Genomic DNA, 18,631 nt, shown 5'->3' with positions numbered 1-18,631 from the left:
TTTTCACAATGGTGGTTTGTCGTTTTGTAATATCAGTGATTTCGACTTGGTATCGTTTCTTTTGCCCGTTAGTTTATATTGTTTGACACGTAACAAAACAGGTAAGAGTTTGTATGTTAAACAAATAGCATCGGCTACAAGTAATCACAAATTATTTTATAAGGATGAAGGTTTCAAGATATGCTTACATCTAAATTACAGATTACATGAAAGCGTAACATCGATGCTTACGGTCTTGTTCAGGGGCATCAACTGAGGACACACACTCTCCAGAAACACACCACTGTAATAAATTTAGAAATGTACAGGATGATTAAGCGGTGTCATATATATGTGGGAGATTCATCATTTCAATGGAATATCAGTATGTATTTTGCCTGAATATTTTTCACATTACATGGAGAACCGTGTTAGCAACCGATGCTTGTCGTAAGAGGCGAGAATCGGATGGTCAGACTTTCTGACTTTGATAACACGTCATCGTATCCCAACTGCGTAGAGCATTGATCATGATGTCAATCACTGGATTGTCTAGTCCAGAATTGATTATCGACAGACCGACGTCATATAGCCGGAATATTGTTGAGTTAAACACGTAAACAAACAAAGAACACTGAAGCCATCTATCCTGACTTTACAGCAGAACGGAAACCTCCACCTACCTGTCTGTTGCCACACGTTGTACCGTCCACGGCGTTGATGCTCCTGCAGAATCCCGGCCGATCAGGAAGGTAACAGTAGAGCCTCTTACAAACACTGACGCTAGAGTTCACACCCTGGAAAAACATCCAAAGATGACACTAGTATCTTCCATTTCGAACTTTAGCATAAGAAGGTTTTACCGATTTGGACATATTGCTTATTCCAGATAATGAAATTATATAAATTCATAAAATCAGTATTCCATTAAAAATATGTACATTGGGGCTACGTCGCGAAGTTAACGTTAAACTTTAAAACGACAATAAAAAAGTGCCTTTTTTCAAGGTATGCTTCATGAATGTTTGAAGCTGTGAAGATCTGGGTCAGAATTGGTCTTCAGAAAGCCTGCTTGACGTACGAGACTCCTGGTGGTATTGGGTGATCAGACTCGCTGACTTGGTTGATGCTCATCATACCATTCACAGGATTGTCTGGTTCAAACGCGACTATTTGCATACAGCTTATGAACAGATGGAATATTGCCGAGTGCGGCATAAAACAACGAAATATGTTGGATAACCCGTGAAGGAAGCCGCTCATGGGATGGGAGCGAGCTACTCGTGAGTCACGATGACACACACTCACTGAAATCCAACCAATCAACAAATTTGTAGGTTCCGTGTACCACTTCAAATCCGGATTGTCCACTTTCGATACGTACCAAGCACATATAGGAAGTGGGGCCATATTTCATCTGACACTGCTCGTTTACGTTGTATAGCTGACCAGGCCATTCACCGGTGACGTTCGTCACAGACGCCGGTTCTAGAGATTCCAGGAGGCAGCTCCTGGAAGTGGTATCACTGTGGAAAGAATATCTTTTTGTTAAACATAGTAAAACATATTACATTTTTTATCAGGTCGTTTTTATTTTTGTTTTTTGTCTGCTGCTTTACAATGAACTCTGTTGCTTTACAATGTGAACTCTGCTGCTTTACAATGAACTCTGCTGCTTTACAATGAACTCTGCTGCTTTACAATGAACTCTGCTGCTTTACAATGTAAACTCTGTTGCTTTACAATGACCTCTGCTGCTTTACAATGAACTCTGCTGCTTTACAATGAACTCTGCTGCTTTACAATGAACTCTGCTGCTTTACAATGTGAACTCTGCTGCTTTACAATGACCTCTGCTGCTTTACAATGAACTCTGCTGCTTTACAATGAACTCAGCTGCTTTACAATGAACTCTGCTGCTTTACAATGTGAACTCTGCTGCTTTACAATGAACTCTGCTGCTTTACAATGTGAACTCTGCTGCTTTACAATGAACTCTGCTGCTTTACAATGTGAACTCTGCTGCTTTACAATGAACTCTGCTGCTTTACAATGAACTCTGCTGCTTTACAATGAACTCTGCTGCTTTACAATGAACTCTGCTGCTTTACAATGAGCTCCGCTGCTTTACAATGAACTCTGCTGCATAGCTACGGCCCGGGAATGGTCAAGTCTTGACCAGCATCCATCGCGATGGACTCTGTCCTTTTAATAGCATCGAACGACCAGCATTGGCTGCTTGGGGCCAGTTTGAATCCAGCATCCAAAAAAGCAGCATAGCATGGTCATAAGAAACACCCGTGAAGATCCGGCTTAGAAATGATCTTCAGTAATCCATCCTAGTCGTAACTAACGGGATCGGGTGGTCAGGCTCGCTGACCTGGTTGACACATGTCATCACTGGATTGTCTGGTCCAGACTGGAATATTTACAGACCGCCGCCATATAGCTGGACTATTGCTGACTACGGCGTAAAACTAAACTCACTCACTTAGCTTATGGCAGCGCTTGTCATAGCCAACAGCTTTACCATCCAAAAGTGCAGATCTCGACTTTCAAAGTAGATATCAGTAAATGTTTCTTACCCTGCTGCTAACACTTGGTCCAGGAAGGTCTGGAAATAGCGGATGGAGCAGTTAGAAAACAGGAAGTAATTCGTTATGCTGACGCTATGATGTGCTGAGTAGCTGCTGCTCATGATGTAGGCGTCAGTCCCAGAACACGTGTTGTTGTATTCCCCGTCATGCCGTGCACTTAGTCTGTAAACATACACGTGAGTGTAAGTGTGAGTGAGTGAGTGAGAGAGTGCATGGGCGGGTGAGTTTGAGTGAGTGAGTACATGGTCGGGCGTGAGTGAGTGAGTGGGTGGGTGAGTGGGTTAGTGGGTGAGCGAGTAGGTGAGTGAGTTAGTTGGTGGGTGGTGGGATCGGTCTTATGGTGAATGAGTAGTCGAGATGAATTGTGAAAGAGAAGGTGGGTGAAAGAGTGAGTGAAAGGGTTTGAGGAGAGTGAGTGAGTTGGTGGTGAGTGTGCTGTGTAGTGAGTCACTGAGTCAGTGGGTGGGTCGATGCCAGGACGGGTGAGCGGTAGGGTGAGTGATTGAATGAGAGGGTGGTTGGGTGTTAGGTGAAGAATGAGTGAGTGACTGGACATCTATTGTTACAGGAGACTTGCCTTACACTCCCTCACTCATTCACTCACTCACTCCAAACGTCTACGTACGCATGTCCCATTTCGTGAGCTGTCACCAGAAGATCATCCACCAGAATGTCGGTATACTCCACTAGTGATATGCTGTGGCCTGGCTTGTCACAGATAGTTCCAACGTATGCAAAACCTGAAGAAAAGGAATCCAACGTATGCAAAACCTGAAGAAAAGGAAAAGTCTTCTTGCAGAGATGTTGCTCGGGGAGGTCAAGGTCAAACAGTCGACAGACATAGCCATCATCATAATAATAATTAATTATAATGTCAGAATGTGAATGAGCCAGTGAGTGAGTCAATGAACGACTGAATTGTGTTTAACTCCGCAGTTCGCAATATGCCACCTATATTTGGTCCGCAGTAAATTGGAAGAAAAACAATTTTCTGAAATACAACACACTTGATATGGATGTGCAACTACTTTTTTATTTACACGACGTTTCTGGGCTAATACTTGCCTGATGAAGGGCAAGTATTAGCCCAGAAACGTTGTGTGTAAATAATAAAGAAGTTGTACATCCATATCAAGTGTGTTGCATTACCCTACCAACTTCTAAATGCCTATCAAACATCTGAATTATCTGAAAGCATGAACAACGTCTTCATCTGGGAACAACAACGTCACCGGAGACGACCCGCAGAGTCCTAATGACAACTTGATGCCGAAGATCTGTTTTCAATATCCCTTGTTGTTTGAAGTTTAGCCAGATAATCCAGTGATCAACAGCATGAGCATCGATCTACGCAATTGAGATACAATGACATGTGTCAACCAATAAGTGAGCCTGACCACCCGATCCGTCACTTCTTACGACAAGCATGGATATTCACGGGTGAGACAAGCATGGCTTGTTGAAGACCAATTCGAACCCGGATCTTCACGGGGTGAGACAAGCATGGGTTGTTGAAGACCAATTCGAACCCGGATCTTCATGGGTCGGATACATTAAGATTCAGTCAGTCGCCTCTTACGACAAGCATGGGTTGTTGAAGATTAATTCTGACATGGATCTTCACAGGGACTCAGCGTCCCAAATCTCCACGTGTGATGCAGCCAATATGGCATCAGTTCAAATACCTGTGCACGATAAGCAGCAACAGAAGCAGGCGAAGACAATCCCCATCAACAGAACTTACCCAGCAGGTTTTTAGTTACGTTAGCATCCATCCTGTACAAATCATACCTAAAACATAGGAATTGAAACATACACAGACGAAATACACAGAAACAATGAACAGACACGGACAACGACACAAATTTCAAAATCTGATTACTTTTTGCTATTTTCTTCTTAATTGTCAGAGGAAGAGTCATGTGAAAACAGAATAATTATGGAAACATCACTTGCTAGAAATCTTGAGTGAGTGAATATTATTTAACGTTCAGTACGGCTATATTATGTTGGATAGTAGTCGGCTAAGATCTGGATATCTTTAACAAGTTTCATAGGGCTCAGAAGAATAACTAGTGATGAAATAATACTATTGGACTACTGAAAGAAACACGAAAAACTCTTTCTACATCCATGTGAAATTTCCCTGCTTAAAGCTAAAATTACGACTATGTCATGATCATGGCTAAGATTCCCCATAGCGGTTATCTGACTGAAAAGACCAAATAGCGCTGACCAGACTAAGTAGATCAAATAGCGGTGATCAGGCTAAAACGATCAAATAGTGGTGATCAAACAAAGAAGTTCAAAACGCGGTGATCAAACTAAAAAGATCAAAACGCGGTGATTAGACTGAGAAGATGAAATAGCGGTGAACAAACTAAGAAGATAAAAAAGCGGTGATCAAACTAAGAAGATCAAATAGTGGTGATCAGACTGAGAAGATCAAATAGGGGTGAACAGGCTAAAATGATCAATAGTGGTGATCAGACTAAAAAGATCAAATAACAGTGATCAAACTAAGAAATTAAAAGAGCGGTGATCAGATCAAAAAAAGATCAAATAGCGGTGATCAAACTAAGAAGATCAAATAGCGATGATCAAACTAAGAAGATCAAATAGCGGTGATCAGGCTAAAATGATGAAATAGCGGTGATCAGGCTAAAAAGATCAAACAACGGTGATCAGACTACGAAGTTCAAATAGCGGTGATCAAACTAAGAAGATCAAATAGTGGTGATCAGGTGAAAGGATAAAATAGCGGTGATCAGACTTAGAAGATCAAATAGCTGTAATCAGACTAAGAAGATCAAATAACGGTGATCAAGTTAAAATGATCAAATAGTGGTGATCAGGCAAAAAAAGATCAAATAGCGGTGATCAGGCTAAAAAGATCAAATAGCGGTGATCAGCCTAAGAAAATCAAATAGCGGTTATCAGGCTAAAATGATAAAATAGCTGTAATCGGACTAAGAAGATCAAATAGCGGTGACCAGACCGAGAAGATCAAATAGCGGTGATCAGGCTAAAATGATCAAATAGCAGTAATCAGACTAAGAAGATTAAATAGCGGTGATCAATCTAAGAAGATCAAATTGCTGTGATCAGGTTAAGGCGATCAGATAGGGGTGATGAGGCTAAAAGGATCAAATAGTAGTGATCACACTAAGAAGACCAAATAGCGATAATCACTCTAGGAAGATCAAAGTGGTGATCAGGTTAAGAAGAATAAATAGCGGTGATCAGACTAAGACGAGGGAGGAAGTCAGAACTTTATGTGCAAGAGAGGGAAAATGTGACGGATATGATCAGACATGCTATGAAAGATTACATCATGGCGAAGATCACCGACTCGTCCTCCAGCCCCCCAAACTCTGTATAGACTCCTGTTTTACCTAATTGGAAAGGTTCCAGATAAAACACCGCCTTCAACAGGCAGCAATCAGGACATTGCACAGTCATTTTCAGCATATTTTGTAAGAAAGATTCATAGAATTCGCAAGAGATTTATACCCTCTAGCGATGCCAGTGATGACATAGTAGAAGTCTTTCAAGGAGTGAAACTGACAGATCTGAAACCCTTCACGGATGGTGAAATTCTAAATCTTCTCAAAAGCGCAAACAAGACGACATGTGACTTGGACCCAATACCAACAACCCTCTTTTGTGAAAACACAGACATCATGCTGCCAGTCATGAGAGGGCTTGTCAACACCTGTATTACCAGGGGAGTAGTCCCCCTTGCCATGAAGAAAGCTCTAGTCAAGCCCCAGCTTAAGAAGTCAGAACTCGACACGGACAGTCTTAAAAACTACAGACCAGTTTCGAACCTATCATTTGTTTCTAAACTTATTGAAAAAGCAGTATCACAGCGTCTAAACGATCACATCTCAAGTCACTGTCTACAAGAAAAATTCCAATCTGCTTACAGATTCCACCATAGCACTGAAACTGCACTCTTGCGAGTTGTTGTTTATTTACACCGTGGAGTAGATAGTGGAAATATTGGGCCGCCTTCGTCACCATCGACCACCACAAACTGCTTCATCGACTCTAGCATGAAATGGGCATAGGTGACACAGCACTCCACTGGTTCCAGTCCTACCTTCAGAATCGATCTCAAAGTGTGTCCATTGATGGCACCTTGACAGAACCCACGATGCTGAAATATGGCGTGCCCCAAGGATCTGTTCTTGGACCCCAGTTATTTACTCTCTACATGACACCATTGGGTTCTATCAAACAAAAATCATAACCTTTTTCGCCACTTTTATGCAGATGATTCCCAAGTGCACACACTTGTCAAGCCAACTCATGCTGACGCCAAAGTAGCCGTGGATACAACCACTGATTGTTGCCAGAGCGTGAAAACCTGGATGAACATAAATATGCTCATGCTCAACGAGGTAAAAAGCGAATCAATTCTTATTGGCCCGAAGAACAGACGCGATAAGACCAATCTTACCAACATCAGAGTAGAGTAGGAAGCAACGAGATCACTCTCAGTGCTGCAGTCAAAGACCTTGGTGCCACTCTTGACAACGAACTGTCAATGGAGAAGCATGTAAATCAACTAGCCAAGACGTGTTACATGTACATCCGTAACATCAGCAAGATCCGCAAGCTGATCTCAAAGGATGCTACAATCAAGCTGATGAGGTCATTAATATTGTCCCGTCTGGACTACTGCAATGTTCTACTAATGGGATCTCCCAAAGGATTAATCAACAAACTACAGCGTGTACAGCAGTAAGAATTGTAACCATGTGCCCAAAGCGAGAACACATAACACCAATACTCCGATGGCTACCTATACAAGAGAGGTTATATGCAAAACCTTGTGTATAACATTCCAGTGCATCCAGGGTACAGCGCCAGTCTATCTGCATGAGCTTCTCAAGCCATATTTTCCATATAGATCTCTGAGATCTCAGACAAAGAACTTGCTGCAAGTTCCAAAAACAACAACAAAGGCGAACGGTCTTTCTCTCACACAGCAGCAGTCCAATGGAACCATCTGCCAGAAAATCTGAAATCATGTGACAATTTCTCAACTTTTAAAACTCTACTTAAGACCTATCTCTTCCAGGTGGCATGCCTCTACCTACTTCAAAGCGCTTTGAGCATGTCATTCAACGTGGATATTGCGTTATAGAAATTGACTTTATTATTATCAAATAGCGGTGATCAGCTTAAGACGATTAAATAGCGGAGATCAGACTAACAAGACTAAACAGCGGTGATCAGACTTAGAAGATCAAATAGCGGTAAACAGACTAAGACGATCAAATAGCAGTGATCAGACTAAGAAGATCAAATAGTGGTGATCAGACTAAGACGATCAAATAGTGGTGATCAGACTAAGACGATCAAATAGTGGTGATCAGACTAAGACGATCAAATAGCAGTGATCCGACTAAGAAGATCACAAAGCGGTGATAAGGTTAAGACAATCAAATAGCGGTGATCAGACTAAAAATACCAAATAGCGGTGATCAGACTAAGAAGACCAAATAGCAGTGATCAGACTAAAAAGACCAAATAGTGGTGATCAGACTAAGAAGACCAAATAGCAGTGATCAGACTAAGAAGACCAAATAGCGGTGATCAGGCTAAAAAGACTAAATAGCGGTGATCAGTCTAAAAAGACCAAATAGCGGTGAAATAATACGAATGGATGACTGAATTAAAAGCGAAGAAATCTGAAGCGATTGTACAATTCCGACTATATCATGAGCATGTTTTTGAATTTCTATCAAAGCGTGACCACACCAGGTGTTAATGAAGGGAAAGAGTGGACACCGGGTACAAACGATATACGACAGCTATTTGCAGAATCAGAATTAGCCTTAGTACTCGAGATGCCTTAGCAAAGAATGGCGTATATAACTATAACTCTATGACTATAACTTACGCTGTGAAAACAATGACGTGGTCGTTCTCTGGGAACCCTGTGATGCTATTTTTCCAATCTCTAGCACTTGGAAGCAGATTGGAAGCATCTATCTGTGTGTTGTTTGGGTAATCCTCCTCGTTCAAGACTGACTGGAACCAGACTCCTCTTCCTTGATCCTTAAGCAATGCAAATAATGTTTGAGGGTCTAGACTTAATTAACTTAAGTAATTTGTATAGCGATCGATATGCACATTGCAGAACGTTCTTCCAAGAATGATGATTCATTCGAGTCTTCCTGAAAGGTTGTCCAGGCTTATAATATGTAAAACTTAAGTGAGTGAGTGAGTGACTGAGTGCGTTTAGTTTTACGCCGCACTCAGTAATGTTCCTGCTATATGGCGAAATAATCGAGTCTGGACCTGACGATCCAGTGATCAACGGCATGAACATCGATCTACGCAATTGGGATACGATGATATGTGTCAACCAAGTCAGCGAGCCTGACCACCCGATGTTGTTTGTTGCCTCTTACAAGGATGGGTTACTGAAGATCAATTCTTCACGGGTCAAAACTTTAGTGAGGCTTTCAGAAAATATAATGGTTAACATGAGGTGGAAATTTCCGAAATTGATGCATCAGTGGCTAAACCGCAAAAGAAACGTCAGTTTGGAATTTTGCTTCGCAGAAACGGATAACTGTAAACTCATGTAATATTTTGATTGTATATTTTTGACAACATCTCCAAATTAACCTGACCAAAGGCACTCCTTCCCAAACTCAGAATTGAACCCCGGAAATGATCTCATAAACGCAACCTGACCTCGGAGATGGTACGGTGTTCTCCATGTTTTTCATGCAACTGTTGCTGCACGTGCTGTTCACTAGGACCAGCCCTATAAAATGCACCCCCAAACCTGGTTGAAACATTCACATTACAACGTCAGCAGGATGTCGCGACTCACGACAGCTCAGAGGAACCAGGCAGTAGGAAGACTTGAAGCTGGCCACACTGCACAAGCCGTTGCCAATCACTTCCAGGTCAACGTTCGGACCATCTACAGACTGCAGCAACGTTTCCCGGCCACCAACACCACAAATGATCGCCCCCGTACTGTCAGATCAAGGGTGACCACAAGACAAGACCGCCAGAATCCCTTCATGCAGGCATCCGAAACAGCACGCCAGACAGTGGGAACACACGGATGACCAATCAGTACTGATACATACAGTACGCCGACGTCTTAACAGCGGGAACCTCCATTGCCGTAGACCTTACCGTGGACCTATCCTCACCCCTCGTCATCGGCGTGAACGTCTACAGTTTGCCCTACAACACCCAAACTGGCGATACAGGCAACGGAGAACTGTTCTGTTCACAGATGAAAGTCGGGACTGCGTATCAACTGCAGATGGCAGAGCAAGAATATGGCGACGACGTGGCCAGCGTTACTCAGACCAATGTGTTGTGGAAAGAGACTCATAGGGAGGTGCAAGCATCATGCTATGGGGTGGCATAGGCCTGAACCAGAGAGTGGGTCCTGTGGTATTCCAGAATCTTGGTCCAGGGAGAGGAGGCGGCATCACAGCGGTGTGCTACATCGACCAAGCTCTCAGACTTCACGTAATAACGACATTTCGCACGTCACTGGAACTACATTTTCCAGCACGATAACGCCCTGGCCCATACTGCCAGAGCTACAAGGGACTTCCTACAGCAGAACGGTGTCAACATTATGCAGTGGCCAGCCCTTAGTCCTGATTTAAAACCAATTGAACATATTTGGGATGAAATTCAGAGGAGACTGAATAATGTCATACCAAGGCCGAACACAGCCGATTTATTGCGCCAGACCTTTCTCAGAGTGTGGTTCCAGGTACCAATCGATTAGTGCACTCCATGCATAGACGCTGTGCTGCAGTTATTGCCGCTCGTGGTGGTCACAATAGATACTGAAGTCAAGAGTCTGAATGGACAGCAAACGTTCACGTAATGTCTTGAAATTATGCTGAGTTATTCATTGATGTGTCAATATATTGTACACAAAAAAAGTTTTTGATCCGCTTATTATGTTCATTTCTGTAATGATTTGATTACAGTGCCTATCTAATTTTGAATTCGTACTGACGTTTGTTTTGCTGCTGAGTATATATGAGAGAGTTGGAGAAGACGGGAAGAGGGAGAGTGAGAAAGAGAGTGATAGTGAGTGAGTGAATGAATTTAACGGGAGATGAGCAACACGTGCATTATAAACACAGTCATGCTCGAAAACAATTATCATTATTGTTTCGAAACTATTTTTAACACGTTGTGAAGTGAGATGGGGTTTAACGTCGTACTTATGGTTATTTCGCTCATAGGACGACGACGTACATGCGGGTGTATGTGTAGCTGCTTGTGCTAGTCCAGACTTTAGCTAGTTTCATAGTGCTAGATCACTGAGATACAATGAACATCGATCCACACATGGAAAAACACTATTTCACTGAAACAACCGCGTACACTAAGCTGACACCCCAGATCCACGTTGTCGCCTCTTAAAGCAACCATAAATTAGGGGTGGTCATCGTCAACTAATGTTTTTAAACGTATCACGATTGCCTAGCTTCATATTCATGATGTCGATCACTTGTCTGGACCATCACTGATTATTAACATCCGCCTTGGTATTGTCTGAACATATTGAGTGCGGTGTGAACCAGAAACAGATATAATAGGTCAGTTCAAAATATAACATCGGGTTATAAATCATATATATAAATTTTATTCACGCACACGCACACACACACGCGCACACATGAACGGCAGCACTTTACAGTTAACATCGTATCGCTACATAACGTTTGTGTAAGCTCAGAAACTTTAAAATCACTGAATGTATTTTGTTCAATAAAAAACTTGTATAGAGAAAACAGTATTGAGCATTTTATTGCACATCGAACTTTTCAGTTCAATCAACAATGGGTTATCGTGATGAATTACTTACCTCAATGACATACCCAACCAGGTGTATGTTGTACAATGTCGAGGCAGTCTTAAACCTTAAGTTAATCTGTAAAAATAAGGTAATAATTGCAGAGATGAGGACCTCGTTCACATACAACTGTAACGCTTCGTATGTCTGTGTTAACGTGTGTGACTTACAGCACTTAGATTGCTTTCACAAATGGACATAGAGGCTCAGCTCTTCGTAGTGCCTCAGCGGGAGCATTTACCTTTAAATAAAGACCACCATTATGTAGACACTTCGCTCTTCGTCGAATTGCAGATGGTAGCTCAAAGGTAGCCTATACTTTTAAGTAAAGACTACAATTAAGTAAAGACTCCGGTGTTAATAGCAGCTCAAGGAGAGCATCAACCCTTAACGCTTACAGACAGCCTTTACTTTTCCTTGTAGATAGATTCTTTCACCATTGTAGGCAACTTATCTTACGTCTTAATACCTACCCCATTCACAAGATGAGCAAAATGGCGTCGTATGTTCTCCTTTGTTTCAGCATGCTTGAGGACTTCGGACACCTGGGAAGTCCTTGCAAACCATCTGTAAAAGGTACAATTTTTTATCCCAATACACAATGCTTGGAAGAGGGGACGAAGTGGATTGGGTGGTCATGCTCATTGGCTTTGTTAATTGTGTGTCATCGCGAAGGACGTGATGGCAACATATATTTTCAATCACCAATGGATTTGAATCAGATTGCCATGGTGGCCAGAATACCTCTAAAGGACATTGTCAAATACTTCATTCTTCTGTTGCACAGATGCCAGATGACAAAGGATTGGTCTTCCGCTACCCATGCTTGTGGTAAGTGGCTTGTGATTTGGTTGACACATGTCATCGTATCCAGCTGCGTAAGTTGATGTTCATGCTGTTGATCACTGCATTGTCTGGTCCAGAATCGATTATTCACAGACCCCTCCATATATAGCTGGAATATTTCTGAGTGCAGCGTTACAAAAACAAACAAACAAACAAACAAACAATGTTTTGTGTTGTATATTTCACAACAGTAAAATATACTGATGAAGGAACTGTTCATGTTATGTACAATTCGTGTATTGTGAGTGTCAACTCAACGGCATGTTTTAAACAGGATGGCAGTAATGTATATTTTGGACTCAATGTCATAACAACTGTCCGATAGAGGGATACACTTTTGACAAACTGATGAAGACACTTCAGACTAGTAAAAGGATTCAACTGGGACCTCAACATAGAACAGTAGCGCAAAGACACCAACTACCTTCGATATACGGAGTGGTCAACGACAGCAACAACATCAATGTGTATTTGGTCAGTCGAACGTTTCCTTCTAGATTCTTGTGTCCACCGTTCAGCCTCCTGCTCCGAAACATTATCTTCCTCGTCATCTGAAATATTGTTTTGAAAACAAGACGAAGGACGAAGGATCCCCTTTAAAAAATAATAAACCTTAAGAAACTGACGGATAAAATTAACTTTAATTTTGTCCCAGGTACTAAAAATATTAAGTTTGTATAACGAACTAAATTTGTTGTCCCTTCGAGTTCGTTATAGCCGTAGTTTATACTGTAATCGGTTCTTTGTGAAGTGAACCTGTATCATATATTCACTTTACCATTTTGTAGGATTCCGAATGATACATTAAAACAAATGTCTCACTTTTGACGTCAGATCAAGTCGAAATTATCAACAAGTCAAAACGAATACAGGTTTGGATATCATTTAGCATCACCTGTTGAGGGTCGGTTTGTTAGTTTTTTTGGTAAAGTGTTTGATCATCACGCCTACAACCTGAGTTTCATTCCCCACACTAACGTCACTTTCGCTTATCTTGGTTGAATATTGCTCAAAGTGACGTAAATCCATATCCACTCGCTCACTCACTCGCATACACTGTTGGAAACTTGAAGCTTACAAGGCAACGTGATGTCAATGGCTTGTTTATCAATAAGAGGCTTCACTGGCTTGAGGATATACAGAGCATCGTCGGCAGGTCCCCCTGCCTCCCGTAGAGCCCCGTTATAAGGCGTCATCTCATACAAAATACCTCCAGGAAGAGATAAGAAGCCTCGCTGTAAATAAAAAAAGCCGTATACAGCGAAATTGGGTTCGTGTATTCTTGTTTGTTGTTTACCCCACACATCGATATTCCAGAGGAGACTAAAACCAGGGGAATCTGCCATTGGAAGCGAGTCTCTTTGTGTTGGTCTCTTATTGATGTTTTCGTCCAATGAATATAACGAACAAAGGTTATAACGAACTGACCGGTCCCATTGAGTTCGTTATAGCCGCAAGTATTTTGACCCATTTTAAATTCTCCATTAGATAATTATACAGTTACATAGGTCCTTACTGTATCATACCCGTGAAGATCCGGATTAGAACTGATCTTCAGCAACCCATACTTGTCGTAAGAGACGACTAACGGGATCGGGTGGTCAGGCTCGATGGCATGGTTGACACATGAAATCGTAGCCCAATTGCGTAGATGGATGCTCATGATATTGATCACTGGATTGTCTGCCGCCATATAGCTGGAATATTGCTGAGTGCGGCGTTAAACAACAAGCAAACGTTACTGTATGACATAACTCGTATAACACGTTACTTACAAGCTGATACCATGGTTTGTCCTCTGATGTTGTCTGGCAGGACACCTCAATTGAAGCCATGTTAGCAACATCCAGGTACTCGTGACGCCCCTGCAGAGTGAGTGAGTGAGTGAATTAGTATATATCAACCATCACACTTGCAATTCTTATAAAACAGTAACAAGAATAAGCAGAAATTATTAATAAATATCATATTGCCTAATTTTACCATTAAACTGTTGAAGATATTTTTCATTTCTGCCGTAGTTATTGTTAGAATTTTCGTAACATATTTTCTATATAAATTTTTTATTAAAAACACACTTCGTTCGCAAGTATGGGCTTCACACATGTGATTCAACAAATATAATCAGAGTTAACTCCCTGTTCATTCACTCCGTTGAACCGGAAGGTGGCAGGGGTAATGGAGGCGAAGAGCGATTTGATATGCCATGAGCGACGCTTGAAATGTTGAATAAAGCATATTTTACGTGAGTAATTATTAAATATGAGGTTGGAAATCTGAGAGCTCAACCCTGTGAGGAAGTGGGTGTCTACCTTTGCTGGTGGCTATATTATATTTTGACATTAAAAATATTTTTCGAACCGAAGCGCTACAGTTTGTCTCTGCTTTGCTAAACGATCAAGGGTGCCGACAGTTCTTTACAAGGCGATACTTTAAGAATAACCAACGAGGTACGAGTGACTACGGGAAATATGCCCGAGTTGAAATAATATACACAGTGCCGAGCCTTGGCAAATTGGTTATTCTATTTATTACCCATAATGTAATTTAAAAATAACTACGAAATAAAACCAGCCGGAGCCAGGACCTGTGCCTTCAAACAACTGATTCAAATTCATGCGCGTCTTAAACCGAACTTCTTCAGCGGTAATAAAATAACTACGCTATGGAAAATAGTACCTCGTAAAATCGCTTTAAAATATAACACAATTTTTTTTACGGAATAATTTATTAACATTTGTTAATATGGTAAAAATGAGCTTTTAAATGCAATATCATTGAATATGCTAAAACAACTAAGACGTTACTTGATCAAGTCTGTGCGCCGGAACATCGTTCATTTAGGAGGTAAATGTTCTGTGTTTAGAAATTAGATGAATGTTAGACCGAACTGATAGTATCTAAATTTTATTTAAATCCGAATGCGTAACATTCACCTAATTTCCAAACACAGTATGTTTATCTCCATTCTACCATAACCGATTTATATTCGAACTTCTTCGTTTTGCATGAGATCCTGCATAATCCGGCATGGGACGAGAGGCGATTTGAACTCGTCTGTGGTGGGAGTGGTAGGTGCAGTTTGTATTGTTTTAAACATTGCAACATAAAAAAATATTTTGTCCTCAGAAAACAAACTTGTTTATTCAATGCAGTTATAATACTTGAGAGCTTCACACGACCGAAACCAGCCTGTTGTTTTGTGTGCCGTGTTACTGCACCCCCCGGCGACACTATAATGGAATCATCTGACCTACTTATAAGTAGTTGTTACGCAACAGTTTGAAATGGCGGACGAGCCAGTGTTTACATTTTGTGAAAGGTTGAAATTTGAAGTGACAGTGGAGAAAATACTTCATTGACTGTCGAATCTGAACCCTGCAGAATCGAAGAATAGAACCTTTTTCTGACAGGATCTGGTGGTCAGGCTCGCTGACTTGCTTGACACATGTCATCTTTTCCCAATTGCGCAGATAGATGCTCATGCTGTTGATCACTGGATTGTCTGGTCGCGACTCGTCTATTTACAGACCGTCGCCATATAGCTGGAATATTGCTGAGTGCGGCGTAAAACTAAACTCCCTCAATCACACTGATTTATATGTTAGATACTGTGTTTTTTTATGTTTGGGTCTGTGCATTGTAATTGAGTTTGAATATTTTTATAATACATGTAGAAGATAATGGTAGTGTGGTTCCCTAATAATTGAGGATGAAAAACCATTTTATTGTATTTTTCGAGTTTAATAAATGTTTTATATACATTTGCATCACGTCTGTTGTGTTGATGTTAGCCATGTTGGTGGTCAAGCTGAAGTAGTGCGGCAGTGCTGTGTACGTACGCAGTGAAGCGGTCAGGAATTCAAACGCATTTTCAATCCAGGATTGATAGTGTGTATTTTTGTTATTGTCCAATCAAATTCGAGTATTTCACGTAGTCATGGTAGAATCACGACTGACATGTGTCTAGTGACGGATGAGGATGTCACGGTGTAGTGTTGAAACACACTTAGGCAAAAACCTGTCAGTTTGGGGGAAAGTCGACGGTTAAAAAATGGGAAAACTAAAAGACAGCCATCCCACGAATACATCTAGCTACGTCTTCGACGGAAGACTGAGTTTGGAATAGACGGTACTGCTCACCAGTGGTTCACATCCTATCTCACTGGACGTTGCCAATATGCGTCTGTAAACTGGCCCTCTTCTGATCAAATCCATCTTGACTGTGGCGTCACATGGTTCCGTACTCGGGCCAGTCCTGTTCACATTGTACGTCAAAGAGCTTGCATTGATAAGTCCATGATTGGCTTCCATATGTATGCAGACGATGTTCAACTACATGATGCCTTTAAAGCAAGCCCAGTTGAAATAGACCCTACACTTCACCGAGTACTGCAGTGAGATAAAAACCTGGCCCCGATTTCTCGAAACAAACTTAAGTCTGAGAAAACGCAGGAAAATTGCGTTTCCCAGAATGAACTGAAATCGATATTAAACTCAAACTCAGTTGACAAATTGAGTTTGGTGGATAGATTTCTTAAGTTGTTTGGGCTTTTTTATTTTAAAAATCCAGTGGAGTGAAATCTTCAGCTGTTTAAAATTGTCAAATACAGTTTGAAACTTGAGTAAAAACTTAAGTTTGTTTCGAGACATCGGGGCCTGGATGTTCAACAACAAGTTGAAACTCAACGAAACTAAGACTTCTTCTCTTTGGAACTGATGCCCGCAGTCTTGCTTCTCCACTTTTGATGATGGCGACGTAGAGTTATCAGTTTCTTACACTGTAAGACACTTGGGTGTCACATTTTACTCGGATCGTTCTTTAAGCAGTCATGTAAAGAATGTTGTGAAATTGTTTTCCCTCCAACTACGAAACATTGGATCTGTAAAAAAATATCTAACTAAAACCTCTGCTGTTATTTTAGTCCTTTCACTGGCTCGACTACTGCAACAGTCTCCTCTCCGGCGCTACAAAAGCTCAGCTTTACCAACTTCAACATGTCCAGAACATTGCTACGAGGATTGTGACTCTAACACGCAAAACTGACCACATCACTCTTCTTCTAAAACAGCTCCATTGACCACAGAATTTCTTTCAAAATCCTCTACATCGTTTTCAAATGTTTTCATCATACTGTACCATCTTAGCTTCAGGAACTAGTAGAAATTTATACTCCAGGAAGACGCCTTCACTCATAAAACAAAAACCTGTTAACTGCCCAAAAGTAAGAACATCACAATATGGCAAAATGACTTTTACTTTCACAGCACCGATCCTATGGAACAGCCTACCACACTACCTGAGAGTCTGTACTGACTTGACTCTTTCTAGGTCACAACCTCAGGCCTATCTCTTCTCTCCAGCTTTTCTCACTGTTCGCTGTGAGCATGCAAACAATCATGGATATATGCGCATTACAAGTGTTCTATTATTATTGTTATGTTTTACAGATTAAAGATAATATGCAGCAGAGAGGGTTCGGGTGATCCTGGCACAGTCAGGCTGGTAAGGCTCATCATCAGCCCAGGGCCCTTGCCCCCTCTACACGCAGCCCAGACAGCGAATGAGACTTCTCCCAGGAAACGCTGCCTAGTCGAACCCACCATGAACTTTCCGGACAATATGAAGGCTCCCCAACACTGCAGCCTTCTGCATTACCCAGAGTGTCAGAAGAGCTGTACTCCCGGTGGAGAACCCGGGCACTCTCCTGATCTGTGCCAAGAGAGCAGGAGGTACCAAACCAAGGGCACCGAGAACAATGGGGTGCCTGACGACAGTGTACTTGGGATGCAAGCGAGACATTTCAAAGGCGAGGTCCGCATATTTATCATGCTTTTCCTTAATCTTGCCAATCACATTGGTGTCAAAAGGGACAGAAAATTCAATGATATATATAAATTCATTGGCTTTATCAAAAAGGACAAGATCAGGTTTGTTGGCTGGAATTCTTCTGAGGCTGTATATGGGCCTGTTCCAGAGAAGTTTGAAAGCATCATTTTCCATGACGCCCTGGACATGTTCAGGGTCGTACCATGGATGGACCTCGGAGTCAAAGCCACAGGCATGTCGGAGACGGTAGCAAAAGCAACGAGCCATGCCATCATGTCGTTTAAGATATGCTGTTTGTGCCAAGGAAGGGCATCCACTGACAAGGTGTTGGACAGTCTCCGTGAATTCATTGCAAAGTCTACATTTCATATTGATATTTTCTTTAAGAATCACATTTAGGCGGTTGCGAGTGGGAAGGGACTGGTCTTGAGCAGCAAAAAGGAAGCCCTCAGTTTCACATTTAAGACCAGCTGATTTCATCCAGGCGAAGGAGTCGGTGGGATTGCTATT

At 41.6% G+C, this 18,631-nt stretch overlaps 1 protein-coding gene across 3 annotated transcripts in view; it reads right to left on the bottom strand.

Annotated features, from left to right (window-relative positions):
• The window catches only part of LOC124267327, a 129,755-nt gene that overhangs the window by 100,926 nt on the left and 10,198 nt on the right, over positions 1-18,631 (bottom strand). For all 3 annotated transcript variants that reach the window (XR_006896004.1, XR_006896003.1, XM_046702247.1), the window contains exons 3-14: positions 14,067-14,156; positions 13,370-13,526; positions 12,716-12,842; positions 11,919-12,012; positions 11,458-11,523; positions 8,491-8,648; positions 4,321-4,367; positions 3,202-3,316; positions 2,565-2,738; positions 1,364-1,505; positions 663-776; positions 232-283 (exon numbers count right to left, since the gene is read on the bottom strand). Coding sequence is in view for 1 of the 3 variants with exons in the window: in XM_046702247.1 (XP_046558203.1) it covers positions 232-283; positions 663-776; positions 1,364-1,505; positions 2,565-2,738; positions 3,202-3,316; positions 4,321-4,367; positions 8,491-8,648; positions 11,458-11,523; positions 11,919-12,012; positions 12,716-12,842; positions 13,370-13,526; positions 14,067-14,156 (1,336 nt within the window). In the remaining 2 variants the exon portion in view is untranslated. The remainder of the gene's footprint in view (positions 1-231; positions 284-662; positions 777-1,363; positions 1,506-2,564; positions 2,739-3,201; positions 3,317-4,320; positions 4,368-8,490; positions 8,649-11,457; positions 11,524-11,918; positions 12,013-12,715; positions 12,843-13,369; positions 13,527-14,066; positions 14,157-18,631) is intronic.

The sequence above is a fragment of the Haliotis rubra genome, unplaced genomic scaffold (genome assembly GCF_003918875.1).
Source record: "Haliotis rubra isolate DU_JTF1 unplaced genomic scaffold, ASM391887v1 Scf1301, whole genome shotgun sequence".
Lineage (NCBI taxonomy): Eukaryota > Metazoa > Mollusca > Gastropoda > Lepetellida > Haliotidae > Haliotis > Haliotis rubra.
Note: the sequence above shows the minus strand (reverse complement) of the source record. Positions and strands in the feature narration are given on the sequence as shown.